At 33.8% G+C, this 20578-nt stretch overlaps 1 protein-coding gene across 2 annotated transcripts in view; it reads left to right on the top strand.

Moving 5' to 3' along the window:
• The window catches only part of LOC108909108 (alkaline phosphatase-like), a 316537-nt gene that overhangs the window by 267685 nt on the left and 28274 nt on the right, over positions 1-20578 (top strand). For both annotated transcript variants that reach the window (XM_018713342.2, XM_023454755.1), the window contains one exon: positions 7785-7925. In XM_018713342.2, coding sequence (XP_018568858.1) covers positions 7785-7925 — 141 coding nt within the window. The remainder of the gene's footprint in view (positions 1-7784; positions 7926-20578) is intronic.

Here is a 20578-nt window from a genome sequence, read left to right on the forward strand (position 1 = left end):
TCTGAATGTAGAAGGATACTAAAACTTTCTGCAAAATGATTGCTATTGGATGATACACCGTAAAACGTACGCTTAACGTTACACTATCATTTTCCTGGCAGGTGGATAGGTAGAGATGGCCCCATTCCATGGCCACCTCGACCCCTGGATCTATATCATCTAGATTACTTTCTATGGGGTAGGATGAAGGTGTAGTTTACGCTTCCTTTGGAAGAATTGCAACAAAGGTTCATTTGGCTGCGAATCAAATCAGACAAAACAATTTTGAAGTTTTGAGGTCTTCGCGATCAATTCGATGTCGAGCTGAAAAAAGTGTTCAGCAAAATGGAAATCTTTTTGAGCATTTGCTATAAAAATTACTATTGAGATAAAGATAAGCATTATTAATAGTGTGGCTTTCAAGTATTTTTATTAGTTTATTGCATTACTATTTAATAATTTCAATTGTTTTTTTTTTACTTTGTCAAATAATAATTGACTAAAAATAATAAATTTCCGTGAAAATAACAATTGGCAAAAAATAAATCACTGAACTGTCAATGCAAATGACGCCAAACGCGTTATTCTTCTTTAAAACCCGCTAGGATAGAAAAAGTTTCGATTCCCGGTGATTAACACATGTAACACTATTTTTAAACAGATTTTACACAAAAATGGAACGTTCTGTCAATATGGACCAAGAATGACCTTTTTAAGGTCAAAGCATAAAAAAGTTATGGTAAATTTTACCCCACTCCTCCCCAGTGTTGGAACGTATGTGATGAAAATTTGCAAACTTTGATTTAGTAGCGGACTGAGCACGTAAGAGTTAAGTTAGTTACCAAATTTCACTTATTTTGCAGTTATTCAGAAAAAAACATTATCAGAGTGGCCCCTTTAAGTGGCTATAATTTCCTTAGGAAGAATTTTTGCACCCACATTTATATAAAGAAAAAGTAATATTTTTCCACATAGTAGAATTATTGCCCCCTAATGTCGGGACACCCTGTATACAAATTGTTCCATGGTCAGGCAAAAGCCGCTAGGAAATTCTTTTTGCATTAAATAGAGCTTATATTTATGACAAAAAAAAGAGAAATCACCTACGTTCCTTTGTTCCTAATATATCTTTCTTTTTATAACGTTAATTGTTATTTAACTATTGGACGTATCGGACTGGGATTTTAGAGACAATTAAAGAGTTAAACTTTTATTTTCAAAAAGTTTTACATTGGTAGTTCAAGTAATAAACGCGTTAGCAGCAGTAAAAGTTAATGTTAAAAGATAATCTTAATACAGTCTGCATGCGGGAGAATGAGCGCCGGACCCACGCACGCGCCTGAACGCTGCCCTTGAGCGCGCGATATTTTTGCCTTCAACATTTCAAATTCGATTCGGTCTCTATCTCGAGAACCGCTCGATCAATTTTGATGATTTTTTTTTATTTTAGGTATCTCGTCGAAACGAGTACAATGCCGTCATAAAATATATGCATTGTCGGTATAAATATGTCGCAAATTAAACATTAAATATTTATAAATTAAAAATATTCATATAAATTCTACTTCTGACTGCTATAAATATTACTATTTTCTCATATTTCCTTATCTTGTTTTATTGAAGAATATGAATCTTTTAAACATTTCAAAGAGATAAGGACGGTAAAAAAATACAAAGCAGTAATGATTTATATTTATAAAAATAAAAACTTTTATTCTTATTATAAAAACTTTGATTTACTGTTAATCAACTCTACTGTTTTGGCAGGAATGAATTCATCACCATCTTCTTCGTCTTGTAAGAAATCTGTCTTCAAAAATGCTTTCAGTAAATTCTTGGGTATCATCTTCAGTTTCTCGATTATAAGTTTCTCTACATTTTCGTACGATTAGTATTCTAATAAAGCGCATTTCTTTCAGTACTTATATCAAGTTTTCTGTGCCCTCTGGTGCAAAAAAATGTATTTTAGGATTTTCATTATTAATTTATTGCCTAAAATTTGCATAAATATAGGTATTCGTGACAAACAAATTATAGTTCATGTTCCTGAAATTAGTTAATCATACACAGCACTTTATATATAGAATCATGAATAGTTGAGACTAATAAATTATTTACTATTCGTGTTGGCGTGTTTTATTGGTAGTTGTGTAAAACATATTAGGATTTAATGATATCAGTTACCTGCGTTCGCTGAAGTATGCGTGTTTTGCGTTATCGCGTCACATTTTGATAAATGATTTTGTTTACTACGTGTAGTATTTATTTGATAATAATTAATCAGAGCCATTCAACAGCTATATACTTCAATTCCACCATAAACTGGATCCGAAATTCTCGTTCTACGGCATCCAATGTGCAAGGAAAATAAGCAGTTGACTTTGTAGTAGAAGAGATTACAGGAAGATAGTAATACTCGTAAATGAATGCCAAAACTCAACCATCTGCGAGTTTCAGCGTGTTGTGTGATGTGTTTTTGAGGAATAGTATCTGCTGCAGACAGTTTTGAAAGTTTATACGACCTCCGTTCGCCGGAATTATGAAAATTTCCTCCTGGATGGACATCATACCGACCCTTATCACAATCGTTGCAAAATTACTCTCGGAGAAACGATTTTGGCACGGTTATGGTCCAAGTTATGTTAATTTCGGGGACGACAGAGCAGCAGTTAATGAAAGTTTCAGTGGCTTATGAGAATATGGAACGTTTCACGCATACGCAATCTGAAAAAAAGGTCATTTACGGCGGAATAGACAGACTAATATCCAGAATTTTACTGTTGAAAGGTATTTTTTTTTATAAAGGAGGAGGGTCAAGAATGCCGGTTTTTGACCCTATCAGAAATTCATCCTAACAATATTAAATCGATTTTAGGCATAACGGATGCTTAAAAATGTAATAAAACCATTTTTCTTAGATGTACAGAATCGTATAAATTATATTTCTCGGGCACAATTTAAATAAAAATACTTGTTTATAATCATAAAAGTAAACTCTTACTCTTTCCCCCTCTACTCCCCCTCCCCTTTCCCGCATAATATCTAAAAGACACTTAAGGAGGTTTATCGTGTACGGAGGTACATCTAAAAGTCTAACGAGAGTTTCTGTACATTCGCTAGTGACTAAAGTAGTAAGCCTTTAGAATTGACAACGTTGCATTTGGTTGGCTTTGTTTGGATTATGTATCTTGCAAGTACCTAATCGATTTCTACGAGCTGTCATACGGTTCTTTAGATATCGGTTTCCTATTTATACAAGTTGCTGTAAAAACTGTTTGTGAATTGCTGCGCATTCTAAGTGGAATGACCAAAAAAATCTGCATTCTCATAAGACTCTGTCCTAAATCGTGAAAAATTATTTTATTAATATCTCGTCTCTTAGGTATCCAAACTAGTCATAATTTTTTTGAGGATTTTCTTCATATTGATAAGCTTATATTAATTTTTTTATGAATATTTGTTCGTCAATTCCAAGTCAGATAAACCTCCTTAAGTAAAGAATTGAATATAAAAGAAATTCTACATAATGTAAAACATTTATTTAAAGGTCTAGAAAAAATAATATTCTACTAGATTTAGCTATAAGTAAACCTTCCAGTCGCCAGCACTTCACAGAAGACTCACTTTAAATCAGCACCCCAATCTGTGAGAGGCAAGGAGACTCACATCAAACTATAACAAAAAATATCAGAAATGAACTGTACCTTATATTATACTTAAACCCTATTTTTATGGCTTAGAGAAGCCACGCGGCCTCAGCGGCTCAGAATACTGAAATCCGATTTTACATCGTCATTGCGATAGTGTTTACAATAGTTTTTTCGTAGTTAGTGTCAAAAATGGCTTACGTGTTTAGCAACTCGGAGTTGATGGATATCGTTTTAATGTATGGTGAAGCAAAGTAACAATTGTCTTGGTGATTGATGTATGGTGAAGCATTTGTGTTATGGTGAAGCAAGACAACATTTGTGTTAGTTCGTAGAAACTGAGTATGACGGACCAAAATGTGTTTACACGTCGGTAGACAAAATTTTGAGCAGTTGCTGTAACATCAGATATGTCAAATTATTTTATTATTTAAAACCACAAATTAATTTTATTAATTAATAATAACAATAGCGGCAAAAGCAGTTGAATTTGCTGATATAAAATAGGTGCTGTAAAATTTTATTTATTTCTTTCCTTGTGAAATTCTTTCAAGTTGTTATCCTTTTTTATTATACTTTGCCGCCATGCCGGTGGCTTTGTGCGAGGTCAGGTTCTACAGTAGACCAGTTTCCAGTGTCGTGCAGTAGAGTATTTTTAAATAATTTTCGAACTGCCCTATTTAATTTTTTCTTTACAAAATTGTATTTGTAAGAATCCCTTGACACTCAGAATTTTTTTTATATGTTCTGAACCACCCTGTATAATTGCAATAGAATCCATGGAAACTGTTTTTATTCCTTCATTAGGTTGAAATTTTCACATTTCTATTCGAAATACGCATAAAGTTGTGAAAATATCGCCTTTTGGTTCTTGTTTTTGTTTTCACCCTGCTGCTACGGCTCTATAAATAGCCATACTTATTGGATATGTCGATTTGTTGTCGCAAAAAAACCCAACGGTGCCCAGAGGGCGATGTAGATAAACAGCAGCATAAAAAAATTTATACTTCTCGTATCGACGACTTCGCCGGACTAATACCTGTTTATTCCTGGCTTCTCCTGAAATCTGGTAGCCGCTTACCAATAAAAAGGGATGAATTTACCAGAGAACATAAAAGTTTTATGAGTGTGGGGCGTAAATATAACGTATTAGTTTTAGATTGGGAGAAAATTGACCTCATAAGAAATTCAAAACAATGCTTTTACTGATTCGAGAGCCGAAAGCTGCGTTAAAGACTTGGGGTTAATATTTATAACTCGCCCTTTCGTAGGCCATTACTTTGACTTTTCTTTATTTATTAATTTCGTTGCAGTGGCTTTGCTTCCGTACAGAAATAATCGGTGTGGGAGGACCACACCGATTATTTCAAAACAGACTGTCACTGGATTCTAAGAAAAAGTGTTATCATGATTTCATCAGTAAATTTTAAGTTGAAAGTTATATTAATTGAAATAATACTTTTTACATGTTTACAATAACAGTTTAAGTACAAATTTCACAAAATTCCAGCAAGATTCAAATTATAAATAGTTTTAAGATACTTAGTCACAGGTGATTCGTTTCTATTACTGACTGCACTGTACAGGCTGCCCAAAAAAATGGTATTTTCCAAAAATTTAATCTCAAATCACATACAATAGCCTCCCAATGCAACTGAACATTTTGTTGTATCACTCCTATCGTTCAACGAACAGTAGAAATTTGTTTCAGTTTTATTGAAACACAATATTATTGATCAATAGCGCTGAACGGATATTGATCAATGAAGTTGACTAATGAGAACTCGCCTTAAACATACTCATTATTGTCTTTACTTCAATTAAACTTTCCCTGTAAACTTGCCTCTTACAATTTTTTTTGTGTATGAGTAGTCCAAAATAGCAATTCTGTAAACGATTTGAGTAGTAAGAATTAGGTTACGAAATAATCAGATAAGCTTATTGTTTACAAATATGTGTTTTGTGTAAGGTAAAGTCGGAGCAAATGTAACTCCAAAGTATTTTATGTAATTAGGTGTATGTAATTTTTCTTTCTAGTGAATATAACGATATTACACTTGAAAGAAGCACTAACGTTAAATCAGTATTTTCACATCAGCGACTACATCGAGTGCATTATGTAAACTGTAACAACCAGTAACGGTTTTTTTTCTCACAATAGTTTAAAATCATCTGTGTTACTCATGTGATACCTTATTTATAAATATGACTTAAAAAGTTGAAATATTGAGTCAGACACACCAAACCTATCCAGTTTGTACAACAAGATGTCATGGTTAAGTATGTCAAACGTCTTAGAGAAGTCGGTATAGATAACATCGACTTGTCTTAACTTGTCAAGATTTTGACTAATAAATTGAATTTTCTGGGCAAATTTAGTAACTATGAGCATATACTACATGAAGGAAGCACCTCGTGTTAATAAGTGTAGACGCTGTAGAGAGAAAGGTCAAGTATGTGAAAAGTCTTAGTGAAGTCGGTATAGATAACATCGACTTGTTTTAACTTGTCAAGTTTTCGCTAATAAATTCTGGGCAAGGTTTAGTAATATTAGATTATATACTACATGGAGGAATTACCGTGTGTTAAAAAGTGTAGACGATACGTTAGGTACTTGCTCTCTCCCTCTAATCGTTGAGCAAGAGTGGTTGCGCGAGAGAGAAAGATGATACACAAACTATCTCTTTCTCTCTCAGTCACTCGTCTACGCTGTCGCTGTAAGCAAGCTTCCTTCATGTACTATATGCTCTAAATTAGTAACAGTGGATCTGCCTTTAATGAAGTCATTTTGTTCCCACGACAACAACTCTGTCAAAGAGCTATATAAGGAACCGTGTAATAAAATTTCAAATATTTTAGTTACTACCTACACTTCGTGTGTATTGGACACACTCTAGACACGAAACTCTTTGTTAATAAATTGAAGATTGTTGTTAAAAGGGCAACGAACACAGAGGCAGTCCCTATGCCTGTATTAAATCAGATCCAGATGTCATATTTGGATTAAATTGTCTTATCCCATCATTTGATGTATTCAGCGTTTGTTGTGGATGTTACAAAATGACCTTTGCCCGGTTTTGTATAAGATTGAGAGAATAAGTCTGTAGAACTATTAACTATAGTCTATAGATCATCAATAGATAGATAGAAAACGCATTTCTTTTGATATTGACAAACAACAACATTTTGAACTATGTGTATGATGAAATTTCCGCTCTTTCCGAATCCCGAATTAAGACTGAGGGTTCCTACGTAAAAAATCGAAGTTGACCTTGAAATGACCTTGAAAACTGTTTCCAACTTCAAAGTCAAGGTTATTGAAATTCGTCACTTCAAAATTTTGCAAAGCTTGTCTAACACATTTTTTGCTAAACCTTAACTTTGCGGAGTCATTTGGGTGGAATATTCAGTAAAAAAATTGACTTTCACTTGACCTTGCGAGTTAAATGGACCCCACACATGATGCATCATCTAAACGTAGAATTGTCCGCTCTTTCCGAATCCGGAGTTGAAAATAAAGGTTTCCATTAAAAAAAACTATGTTGACCTTGACATGACCTTGAAAATGACCTTCAAGGTCATGACAATATGTGCGCTGGAGACCAGTAACTTTCATGTGAACCATTTTTTATATAACCATGTACTTTGGATTTTAGAAGGGGTGGACGGGTGGTCTGGGACACCCCGTATATATTTTGAGTGCATTACTTTCTTCTTTGTGTTTTTAATATTTTTTCCATATGTTTCGCCGCGACTGAGGAGCGACTTTAGACCCAATAAGAACCGAAATGAATATCAGAGCAGGCCTAGGGATTCTAGTAGCGAGTCCGCCCCCCGCAGAGCCTAGCCCAATAACAACAAAGGCAGGTCAAAAATTTCTTGCTAAAGTTAACACGTGGGCCACGGCATAGCATCCGAAAAACCATCTTAATTTAGATATTTACACCCATTCAACCCATTTTTATACTTATCCGAATGTTTTAGTACAGCAAAATAACAAATCTAACTCTCTAACGCCTCTCGTACATGAACTATCGAGCTGGGACATAACTTTGCATGAAACTAGACCGACCCCCGGACCCGAACTACTGCCTACATAAGCGGCATCGATTCACCCAATTCACCGCTGTTAATCTAATGCCAAATATTTGCCGACAGGGTTGTTTTCCTACTCGCACATGGACTTCGAGGCGGACCGTGACCCTGGACCAACGGGGGATCCCTCTTTGGCCGACATGACACGCTCCGCGCTCTCCATCCTGCTCAAGAATCCCAAGGGGTTCTTCCTGGTTGTGGAAGGTTAGTTACCCGACCTCATTTGCATACTTTTATTTCAGCTAATCCAGTTGGGACGCGAGCGGGTCGTACGCCGCCCGATGATTTTCGATTTAGGGGACGGCAAGCCTACTCTGGTTCTACTGAATTATACATGCCCGAATTGGTACGGGGTCAGGTTTTATTAGCGTACAAAGGGTAGAAGTGTTTTTGTAAATACTTTTTTGCGATCGCGTCAGAAGTGACAGTTTTTAAAATAGTTATTTGTTTAACCCATTTAATCCTGAAACTGTTTTTTTCCTCAAAAATTACTGTTTTTATGTAAAGTTTGTTAAAAATAGATTATTGGAGCTAGAAAAAATTGTAAAAAAATATGGAAGCTTTTAATTGGTCACAACGAGGTGTCCCTTTAAAAGGACGGTAGGATCATAGGATACCGAGCAAGCAATATTTTTTAAACATTTTATTAGTCAAATTTTACATGGTATGGTACATGAAAAAACAATCCTTAGGGTGAAGGGCTACATTACACTTATTGCAGATAAAATTTGCTTTCTTATAGCAGGACGCACATCTCCGTTGCTGATCTTGATAGAGTATGAGATGATTGAGTCCATCAAAACGAGAATATTCGTGCTGTGTTTTTGGTGCCTTCGATGGTCCCCTCTTTATAGTCCTTTTATACGTTTCCAGTAACTCAATGGCAATTGATCGTCTAAAAGCGAGCTGATCCATCTTCCCCCCATTGCACTTTTGTAATTGCCAAGAATTTTGGACTGCCATATCGATGCAGTGGGTTAGTAATGGAAAATACCATTTTTTTTTCCACGTATCATTGTTCTATACTGACTAATATTAATATTCTGGTCACTTCTATCTATCTACGCCGCCCATATTTTCGTTATATAATTTTATCAAAAACGGTTGGTCGACTTGAATATGTTTTTTCTGAGATTGTGAAAATCTTTTGACCCTATTTAGTGGGAATACTGATGACGCATTTGAAGCCAAAGTTACGACGCTATTGTCGTTCCATTTACAGATCACCATGTTATCGTCAGCTAAGGAATAATCAAAGGCACCTCTTTCGACCTTCTTTAGTTCATGTGATGATTTTAGAGGACACTGTGGGATCCGATTCTCTCTAATTGTTCCAGTACCTTTGATTTTTCGCAGTGTAAGTTCTTTTAGAAGGGACAGGTGAAATAATTATCAAAAAATAGATGAAATGAGTGATATGGCATCTTCTGTAAAACGTCAGCATATTTCAGGATCACGGCGGAACCTAATCCCATATATTTATACTGCTCCGGTAACTTTGAGGATGAGCCTTGGTAAGGGTCAAAATAATTGATGTAACCAAGTCTTGTAGCTCCCACCCATAGCTTGTAGCCCCAACGAATGGGTTTTCCACGAATGAACTGCTTGCAGCCATGGCGACCAAAGTATGACACCATGGCTTCATCCACACTGTGGTTTTCCTCTGCAGGCGCATGTTCGAAGAACTTTTTATTCAAAATGTCAAAAAGTGGTTTCATTTTTGAGTACCTATCATCTTTGTCTAATCGACCATTATCATTACAGTGAATATTTTGCATTATATAATGAAATCGGTCACGAGACATAGCAGCACACACCATTTTATTGTTAGTATCCTCTAAATTTTGCCAGTACATATTTCTTCGAGAAACAATGCAATATCCACTGAGAAGCAATATACCAATATAACAATACATTTCGTTCTTTGATATATCATCATGTAGATTTTTTTGGTGTGCGTAATTATTGCTATAATGAAGAATCAAATCAATGACGTCATCGTCAAAAAACATCTTGAAAATGGTGGCTGGAGATTGCTGGTTTCGTACTGTCTGAACTGGAATCCAAGGTGGAAAATCGGGCTGCAAATCTTGAGTCTTGTACGAGAACTTTTTCATTATTTTAGGCTTGCGCAAAACGAAGTGTGACAAGGGCCTATCGTCCTCAGAATCCGAATCTTCGGATATTACAGACGTCCCTACTTTTTCCTCAGGGATTTTGATTTCTACCTCTACCCTCAATTGAGATCCAGGTAGATTTTCCATTACAACCTGATCTTCATCACCTGAATCCTCATCAGTAACGGGATCATTGGCGTTCTCCGGAGGAAAAATTATAATATCATTTGGAATCTCCGATTCACCGATGTTTTCTAATTCTTCGCCTAATTCGGCTAGGGTTAACGGCTTTTTCCAATAACTAGAAACAAGAATATATACTTATTAGCATTTACACCGAACAGTAGTGGATTTTCCTACTGTCCTTTTAAAAGAACACCTCTTTTTTATGACCACGTGCCCATGAAAATAAATAAAAACGGACTAGTATTTTATACTCAATAACTATTTGTACATTTAGCTTCGTGATGTAAGTTACAAAAACACTATTACTTATTGAAAAAACAATATTTACATACCTCCAATTATCCATTGTCGATTCGCACTTTGCAAGAGTACCAAAAATATTCGACACGTGCCGCAAGAACGTAAACAAATCACTTTTATCCTGTTTGCGGTTGCACTAATAATCATTGAAACTATACCAATAGCGATCTTGATTTTATCGCGCTCTACATTCAGCGGCCTTTATAAAGGACGGTGGGATCAAATGGGTTAAGTAGGCAATAAAGTACAAGATTTTACGCCGCGGCTGGTATTTAATAGACGAGGCGCAACCGAGTCTATTAAAGCAGCCAAATCTTGTATTAAATCTTGTACTTTACTGCCTAGTTAAACACATTATTTTTTCGCGGATCAATTTTAATTTTAATCATAATATCAAACAAATTTATTTACACTAGAACCGTTTTAAGATTGCCATTATGTCACGAGTGTGAGCTAATATCAAAGATAGTCGTGGCGAATGTCAATTCATTATTTGTTAAACACACCAAAAAGAGATACAATGTCTTCATAGTCTCAATATATTACGGACAATCGTTCCAATATTTTATATGTATTAGAGTGAAATAAAAATTGTGGACGTTTGTTGGGTATTAGTTTTAGACTGTATTTTGACTACCGCAGTTAAAACAAAACAGAACTGACACTCAGACAAAAAATTTGACAATTGTTTTGATCGGGTCTCCATACTAACTGTTGTTTATATTTTCTGAGTGTTGAAATATCGATTTTTTGGTATATTTTTGTAACCAGTAATACCAGTATTAAAATTTGGGAGATATCCAGATTTGGGAATTATCAAGATGACATTTCAATTATATGAAAACTGTGACTAATTTGATTAGGATTTCTCGTCTTAGTTCAAATGAATATTGCTTGGGACGCAATGGAAAAGATATAGCGGTTTTAGTGATTAAAATTGTAATATACTTATTTCTTGAATAATAATAATTTCATCAGGTCGTCTGTGGTTGCCATGAGACGAGCATTATTAATTAAATAACTTAGGTACACAGTAATCGCCTTATTGATGTTCCTATTTAAATCTATAAAAATAAATATTTATTATTTGAGTTGNGTTGATCTTGATTTTATCGCGCTCTACATTCAGCGGCCTTTATAAAGGACGGTGGGATCAAATGGGTTAAGTAGGCAATAAAGTACAAGATTTTACGCCTCGGCTGGTATTTAATAGACGAGGCGCAGCCGAGTCTATTAAAGCAGCCAAATCTTGTATTAAATCTTGTACTTTACTGCCTAGTGAAACACATTATTTTTTCGCGGATCAATTTTAATTTTTATCATAATATCAAACAAATTTATTTACACTAGAACCGTTTTAAAATTGCCATTATGTCACGAGTGTGAGCTAATATCAAATATAGTCGTTGCGAATGTCAATTCATTATTTGCTAAACACGCCAAAAAGAGATACAATGTCTTCATAGTCTCAATATATTACGGACAATCGTTCCAATATTTTATATGTATTAGAGTGAAATAAAATTGTGGACGTTTGTTAGGTATTAGTTTTAGACTGTATTTTGCCTACCGCAGTTAAAACAAAACAGAACTGGCACTCAGACAAAAAATTTGACAATTGTTTTGATCGGGTCTCCATACTAACTTGTTTATATTTTCTTAGTGTTGAAATATCGATTTTTTGGCATATTTTTGTAACCAGTAATACCAGTATTAAAATTTGGGAGATATCCAGATTTGGGAATTGTCAAGATGACATTTCAATTATATGAAAACTGTGACTAATTTGATTAGGATTTCTCGTCTTAGTTCAAATGAATATTGCTTGTGACGCAATGGAAAAGATACAGCGGTTTTAGTGATTAAAATTGTAATATACTTATTTCTTGAATAATAATAATTTCATCAGGTCGTCTGTGGTTGCCATGAGACGAGCATTATTAATTAAATAACTTAGGTACACAGTAATCGCCTTATTGATGTTCCTATTTAAATCTATAAAAATAAATATTTATTATTTGAGTTGGAAGAATTCACATCAACTCCGCCAGAAATTATTGAATCAGCAAAGCAAATGGAGTGTAATTTCTAATGGAGGCCACTATTGATACGTATTTAAGTACAAAGATAATTATAAACAAAATATTTTTGTAAACGAAAAATACTATAATTATTGTAGGTGGCAATGATTTTTACTATATCTGGGGTGCATCGATGCGACGAATTACTTCAAATAAAAATCGGAGATATTTAAGATATGGGAAATATATTGTTTTTATTTTATTTATTTATTTCAACTCAAAAATTTTATGTTAACACGGAGTGTTAAGAACATCTGCAGATTTTTGATATATTCGAAGTTAAATCAAGATTTCTAGTTTTAGGGTATAAGGTTTTCTATGTACTATTATATAAAAAACTCAATTTAACCTTACCTAAATTTGTTTTACATATTATACAAAAAATATATATTAACTTGACCTTTTCTAAATTTATGTAGGCATGCATATATGTTTGTAAAGTTACGCTGGATCAGGTTAAATTTACCATTTTGTGTATTTCAAAAATTAAATTAACCTAACTTAACGTAACTTTATATAAATATCTTTTTAAAACACATGAATACAATTTGTTTTTGGCAAAATACTGTTTTGGAAAAAAGTCTCTTAGTAAGTACCTATTTACCTTATTTTCATTGCTAGCTACCAGGTTTATATCGGTGATTATTTAGAAAAAAACAGTATGTAATTTGTATAAAAATGTATGAAACATATTAGAAAAATAAATACACAAAAGCTTCATCATAATTTTAATGTGAAGTAGCGGATGTGGGTAAATTGGTCTGGTCTAACTGTAATATAAATAAATTATTAAAATGATAAAGAGAACTTAATCAGCTATAATCTGACTTTCAATAAAAAATTATAGATTATGTGTTATATAACGGAGGTTAGGTTCGGTTGAGCCTTCTTTCTACATATTTGTTCAAAAAAAAAAAATCAATGAAATCAACTAATCTCTAAAGGGAAACAACAAAAATATACCAAGTAAAGTGTAAGGTTTATGTTAGGTTTATACACTAGACATAGAAATCGGCAGTTTTTAAGTAAAGAATCATAAGAAAATCAACGAAAAAAAAATGCAAATATTTGCTTTTCTTTAAAAAGGCCTATAATTTTTTTTTTTTTGATGATTTCACCATAAAGCTCTTTTAGATAATTTAATTCTCTTTAATTTGAGTAGTTGCGGAGCCTTATACGATGAATTGTCACTGAGTTATCATCATCAAAGCAAAAAAATTTTTAACTTTGACAATCAATTACTCAGCAAATAATGGTCGTACAGAAAATCCAAGCAGGGTTTTGAAAACTGCAAAGTATTCTCTACAAGTCGTAATTATGAGTTTTTGATAAAAAAATTTTTGCAAATAATGAATAAACTAAGAATATTGGCTGTAACTTTTCAACCTCAAAGTGTTCTAAAGAAACCCTGATAATTTCAAAATGCTGCGATTTTTTTTTCTTAGTGCCCAGAATGTTTAAATTTGTCGTTTTTGCTGAAAGTCAACTAATTTTTCACTTTTTATTCATTTTTTAATTTAAAATTGTTTTTTAGCAATAATCTATATTTTCTTCATCAAAAAACGTTCATAGTTCTAAAAAAAAAAAATGAAAAAAAAATTGTTTTCAAAAATTATTTTTTTTAACATATCCACAAGCTTCATAAACGTAAAAAAATTGTTTGATTTGATGTTGCAGATCACAATTTAATATCGGGTATTACCGCCTCTGTTCCTGATCACCATGTCCTAAACATGCCCAATGGGGTTCAAGTCGGGACTCATGGGTGGTTGAGAGTTACCACGATGTTGCCGTGAAAAAAAATTTCCGTACGTTTTGCGGTATGAAGATGAGTATTAGCCTGCATGAGAATGAAACGATTCCTCCTGCTTGTACGTATGAGCGGGACGTGTGGTTCAAGGATTTCGGTGATGTACCTTTCGGTAGTCAATGATGGGAATGATTACCAACTGAATTCTGGTATTAATGGATGATACACTTGCCCTTACACTTTTTAAAAATTTGTGTCTAGTTATGCATTTCTAACTTTGTCGAAACAAGTCAAATTTACCGCTTCTTTGTTCACATGATACGTTTGTCTTCGCGTCATTCACGAAATCTTTGTCTAACCTGTAGAGAATTTTCTCTTTATTATCTATAAGACTACGTTTTTATTGCGGTTTTGTGTTGCAATTTCTAGCTGCTTCATTTACTCTCACATTACCTCAACAAATTGAATTTATCGTTAACTATAAATCAATTATGGCAGACCTCTCAGCTCTACCATTTTTTTGCAGAAAATGTAAGTAAGATCAGCACATTACCGATAAATAACGTTTTAGAATGACCACAATAGGGGTTAGAGATGAACATTGTATCATAAGTTGATCCCTTCTTTCTCAACGAAATTTTTTCTCTAAAAATATAGCTACTCTCAGTACAGAAACTACTATAAACTTATATACTTTAATATTCACAAATTGCCCTCATATACGGCGTAAAATCGATTTGCTCCTCATGTATGCTTAAAACCGAATTTAAACTTTGCTTACCATACTGTGTGAGCGTTCCGGTAATGCAATCTTGACTCCGGGAAGGTGTATCCGGGTAAGGGTATTATCATTGCCAAATATCTTAATAAGGTACACGAAACACTTCATGAATTTGAAATGAGGACGACTAAATATTGCAGTTCACTCAAGCGGCGCCTGACAACTGGATAAGCGACTATTTTTGTTACATTATTTAAATGATATTCATGGCATTTACGAATATCACAACCCTAACGGTGCCGGATTATTATCTTTTTAATTAGAAGTTTCAAAAACGCTTGGAGGTTATTTTTGGAAAAGTTTATCGCGCACATTAATCATAAACTTCTTGGAGAAAGAAAACATTTTTTACAGAGGCTTCCAAAACTACTTGAACTTTCATAAATGATTACAAGCCATGTGATCGTCATCAATTAAAGATCCCGAAACCTCAGTGAAGTGATTGAAGGGGTTACATTTATCTAATTAAATAAAATTGTTTTTGAAATTGATTAATGTGAGCTGTTGAACTTAATACATTAAATTTAGTATTACACTTATGAAAAATACTTTTGTTTTTCGTTGAAATGTTTTTAACTTTATTAAGGCGGGTATCCACTTGTGGCAATGCTCCGTAACGTAACAACGAACATGTTACGGCCTGTTGCAAAAGGTGACACGGTTCGCTGCGAAAGTATGTGTGGTTTTGGTAGTATCATTCATTCCGTAACGTAACAAAATAAGGTTACGACACGACACAGGAACATAAACTCGCAGTATGAACCTGACAGCAATAATAGATTCGCCACTGCAATTGCAGTTAGCAGCAGCGTCATATATTTTTTTTCCTCATACAATTTTGAAGATAAGAAACGGAAATCTCCGGAAATCTTTTCTTTACTCCACTTCATGGCACAAACACAGAAAAACACACTCTTCCTAGTCACTGCAGAAAACAGACTGACCCCAGACCATATACAAAAGACTGACGAAACAAAAAATAAGACAAAACCACATGTGCAACAGGCAACGTTACGGCTAAAAGGGTATCTCCGTCTCAACATGTGGCAGAAAGTACTGTTGCATTCCTTTGACGCTACGACTAAAAACCGACAAGTGATGGTTCGTCCCGGATTAGTTACGCGTATCAAATTTGTTACACGTACCATGCAACAATTTTCCGTGTCCACTAGCTGTAACGTAACATGTTCGGTGTTACGTTACGGGGCATTTGACACAAATGGATATCCGCATTTAGAAGTAAAAAATGAACAATTTGCGAATATTTACTATAAAAATAAAAAGAACATAACCCATAACAGAGTAAAATCAACAGAGGCAATGTATTTTTACTTATAGATAAAACATTACAAAAAAGTTACATTACTTTACAAACCATTGCTCTAATAAAAGTTTAATAGCGTACGTGAAAGAAATAACATTACTGTTTCAAATAAGATCATTGGTCTGTCTGTACAAGCTAATATTTTCTTAATCACTGATTAAATGACTTGTCACCTCAAACAGCAATATAAAAGTCCGGTTTATTTTTAATTAATGGTTTGTCAGTTTCACCCCACCGGAAGGGTGTCGTTTTGTCCATCAATCATCCCTTATTATCACAGTTAGGTACAACATTTCCGTTACGTGGGCAGTAGAATTTTCGCTAAGAAAATTTCAATTTCCTTTTACCGCAGAACTCAAAAGGCCAGCACGTACATTATAAACTCAAATATCAATGAGCTGGAGTCTGATGTTTGTATTTCAACCTTTAGCATTATACTCGACTACGTACTTGGAGGTTTTCATAGCAATTAATCTTTGAACAGCATTCTGCTCCTGCAACTAGTTTCTGGAGTGGTTCTATTAATCCGCGTAACAGCTTAAATATCAGCGATTCGCAGTTATAATAACCGGAGTTCCAACTCCTAAGACCGATCATCTGGCATGATGAGCGCCACTAGAATTGTGTATATACTGGTTATATCGCACCAATGGTTAATTGGGGCAGGATAAATGTATCTATTGTTGCGTTGTAATCTTGTCTATCAGCTGGGCGCCAGGCTCGGCCCAACTATCATTTCCAGTCTCCCAAACTAATGGAGATCGGTTTTGTATTGATTGGAATACCCATCATTATGAGGGGTCTCCCATTCTTCCAGTCGATGTTTGCAAATTTCAATGCATAATTTAGTTGAAGAAACTACAGACTGCCTAATGGAAATCGATGTTGCAATATGGCCCAATAAAATTTCCATTAATTATTAATGGGTTCTATACCTAACATATCGCTTACGTTCAGGGAAATTAGAAGATCATTGTTTAAAATTACAGCCTAATAGCGTCGATAAGTGCAGTGTTCATATTTCACGTGAATAATACCTACTATATATTAGTGAACAATTTGAACAATTAGCAAATACATAATTTACAAACATTTTAGAAAATTTTGCAAAACTTCCAAAAATAATTCAATGGTTATAAAGTGTTATGAAATATTTCGAAAAACGTCTAAAAATCTCGAAAAATTAAAAAGAAACATCGGAAAACTACAAATTATTTCTAAATACATCTAAAAATCTGGAAATAATTTCCAAACCTCATCGTAATCCTTCGAAATACGTGGAAATACCACAAAAACATCGAAATATCTTGAAAACTTCCTAATTAATTAGAAATATCCCTTAAAAAATATAATACCGCTTCAGAATAAAATAAAATTCTTCAAATCAGTTTTACGATTGATCAAAATATGTGAATACAACTTCAGAATGAAACAAAATTCTCTAAAACTTTAAAAACGTAACAATGTAGTCTTTCCGATCTCAATTGAAGAACCAAGAGGTTGACAGTATGTGCCAGGTTCGGTCGCTGACGCAGCAACTCGGCACTGAAATATTTAAAAAACTTGTTCCCACATTTATTTAGCCATACCCATATACAGGTCCAGTCGCCCAGTTGAAGAATGGGCGGGCGAGCAAACGTGGCACAAACACAGCCGCACTGGGCCACCTGGCCATAAATTCGGTTGTCAATAAATGGCTTAGTAGTGCAGTGCTGATGTGATTCAGGTAATTTTAATTTATTATAGGCACCTTCTATTACAACTGGAAAAGGAGAAATAAGAGGGATATTTTGTTTACCAATATTATCACAACATGGCATTTTGGAACGGAACAAAACGAAATTTACCATCAATATAATAAAATTGTTTGAGGACATAAATAATTAAAATATATTGTTTGTCAAATGATCATATAATGGAAATTTTCTACACATTATATACAAATTATTATAATTGTTTACCTTTAGCAGACAACTTTTTTAGGGAGGCCTATGAAACTCATTAAATTTTATTGCTAGACGTTTTTATACATGTTCAACTGACTTCGGAAGGACTGTAACGTCAAATACACCAAGCACCTTCAAAATACATTGGGGTTTATCCGTAAGCTTTAGAATCCTTTAAAGAAACACCACAATAGTTATAAAATATACAAAATACATGCAAACGAGAGAAGATATTAAAATAGATTAAAACGGCTTTAGAATCTAATCATACCTCCAAGTAACATTAAAATATATTACCTACAAATATATAAAAAAAGCAACGCATGTCAAAATGACATTAAAAATAACGAAAATTTTTAAAAACGAAAAACTTCATCATTTAACGATATGCCTCCAAAATCTTGAAAAACTCGAGACTCCTCGAAAACTGAAACATATTTAAAAGGCTAAGTTTCTGTCGGCAAAGATCAAAGGTTAACGTGCGAAAGGTCAAAGGTCAGTAACTGGGTGTCTAAGGTTAATGACCGATGAGCCCGTTGACTTTTGAACCTTTTTTTAGCTGTAGGCCACTAACATTTGTCTCTATGTCATAAACTTTGAGTCTAGGTCGTTGACTTTTGGCTCTACGTCGTTGTCCGTTGGCTCTAGATCACTTAACGGTAGACCATTGACTTTTGACCATTGACCTTCCAAGAAGTTTGAGATTTTCGAATTATTTAAAAAAATATAAGTTCATAATTCAATCAAAGTAGTCCGATAAGTAAAAATGATGGTTGCTATAACAGTAATTGTTAATTATGTCATTTTGTTTATTCATTTGATACTAAGCGTTAAAGTTGTGTGTACACATGTCCGCAAGTGAACCATTTTAAGTTTCAAGAGCGCCAGCCTGACTCCGCCCGGACCGGTCTAACAGTTGCAAGGATAAAGAACAGACGCGGGACGCACCAGGGTTCCAGAAAAGGTCAACGGCAGATTGACGCCAGGACCAAATACATATACATGTGAGCAACTCCATACCAAAACTCTCCAGCGAACGCTCGCCCCGACAACACTTCTTTTTCACTAACTTTGTTTTCAATAAAAAATACTTTTATTTTATCGTTGACAAAGAGTTTCATTTTGCTACACACCGAAAGCAACCCTCAAGGTGCTAAATAAAAAATGCATTTATTTACAACTGAAGAGTATGCAGATGTTGTCTTTGTATATGGGTATTCCAATGGGATATCAGGCTCATTTCTAAACAAAAACGAATCTGACCTATGTTCATATAAAATAAAATGTTTGATATTAAATGTTTTTCTTAAACAATACAAATTTCTAATTTTCAGTGAAAAAGGGTCTCACCGGGTTTCCACGTGAAATCTGCACTGGCGTGTTTTTTAATAACAATGGTGTCTTCAGTGTATTGCTTGTTGATAGAAATAACTTTTGACCAATTATCAGAGCTCTATCTTTGCTCATTTTAAAAAAAATGGGGTTGCAACCCTTAACTTCAAAATCATTTTTCTATAAAACTATGATAGATATTTGAATAAATCCAACGGCATATGAAGGCTACTGATAAGAATTATATTGCATATTTTTTTAATAGTTTTTCAACTATATAAACAGTGAGAAAAAAATAATTGAAAAAATAAAGGGTGGTTTTTTTGTGGCTATTTCTCGAGATACACTAACCACGTATAATCAGTGAGTCTTAAGCTACAATGCATAGCAGTTACATAGATCTGCGATGGGTGGATCATATTCAAAATAATCATTTTATGTTGCTAGGTACAGTATTTTAAAAAAAATTGTGTAATAGGAAACTTTAAACGTAAAGCCATGCAAGTTTTGTTAAAAGTGATCGGTATCTTGGCAGTCTGGATCATTATCTTAATGATTTCTCCCATTAATATACATAAATCAATTGATATACTTATAGTAATGCTGTTAATTTCCAGATTACTAAACGCCCATAGTAAAAATCAAAATCTCGTGTCATGCAACTCATAAGATTGTCTTTATTTTAGCTGTAATATATAAATTAGTATATTAGTATATTGTGACCAATCCAATAAATATTACTAAAATTAAAATGAAAACAGGATTTGTTTAAACTTTTCAGAAAATTTTATTTTGTATACATAGTCATTAATCTATTCTAATCCTCGTCACTATTTTCTTCTATAGTTGTAGTCACATTTGTGGCATCAAATATATGTGCTAAGATTTCAGCAGGCCTAATAATATTTTATTTATAACGGGCACAAAACAAGTAATAAATTAATGAGGCTACATGTGAGCAACAACCTATTGTTTTATTCACATTGGCACAATCACATGTGTATCTTCTTATACCCTTATAGTTATTCATGTTTGGTTCA

This window comes from Anoplophora glabripennis, unplaced genomic scaffold (assembly GCF_000390285.2).
Source record: "Anoplophora glabripennis isolate ALB-LARVAE unplaced genomic scaffold, Agla_2.0 scaffold375, whole genome shotgun sequence".
Classification (NCBI taxonomy): domain Eukaryota; kingdom Metazoa; phylum Arthropoda; class Insecta; order Coleoptera; family Cerambycidae; genus Anoplophora; species Anoplophora glabripennis.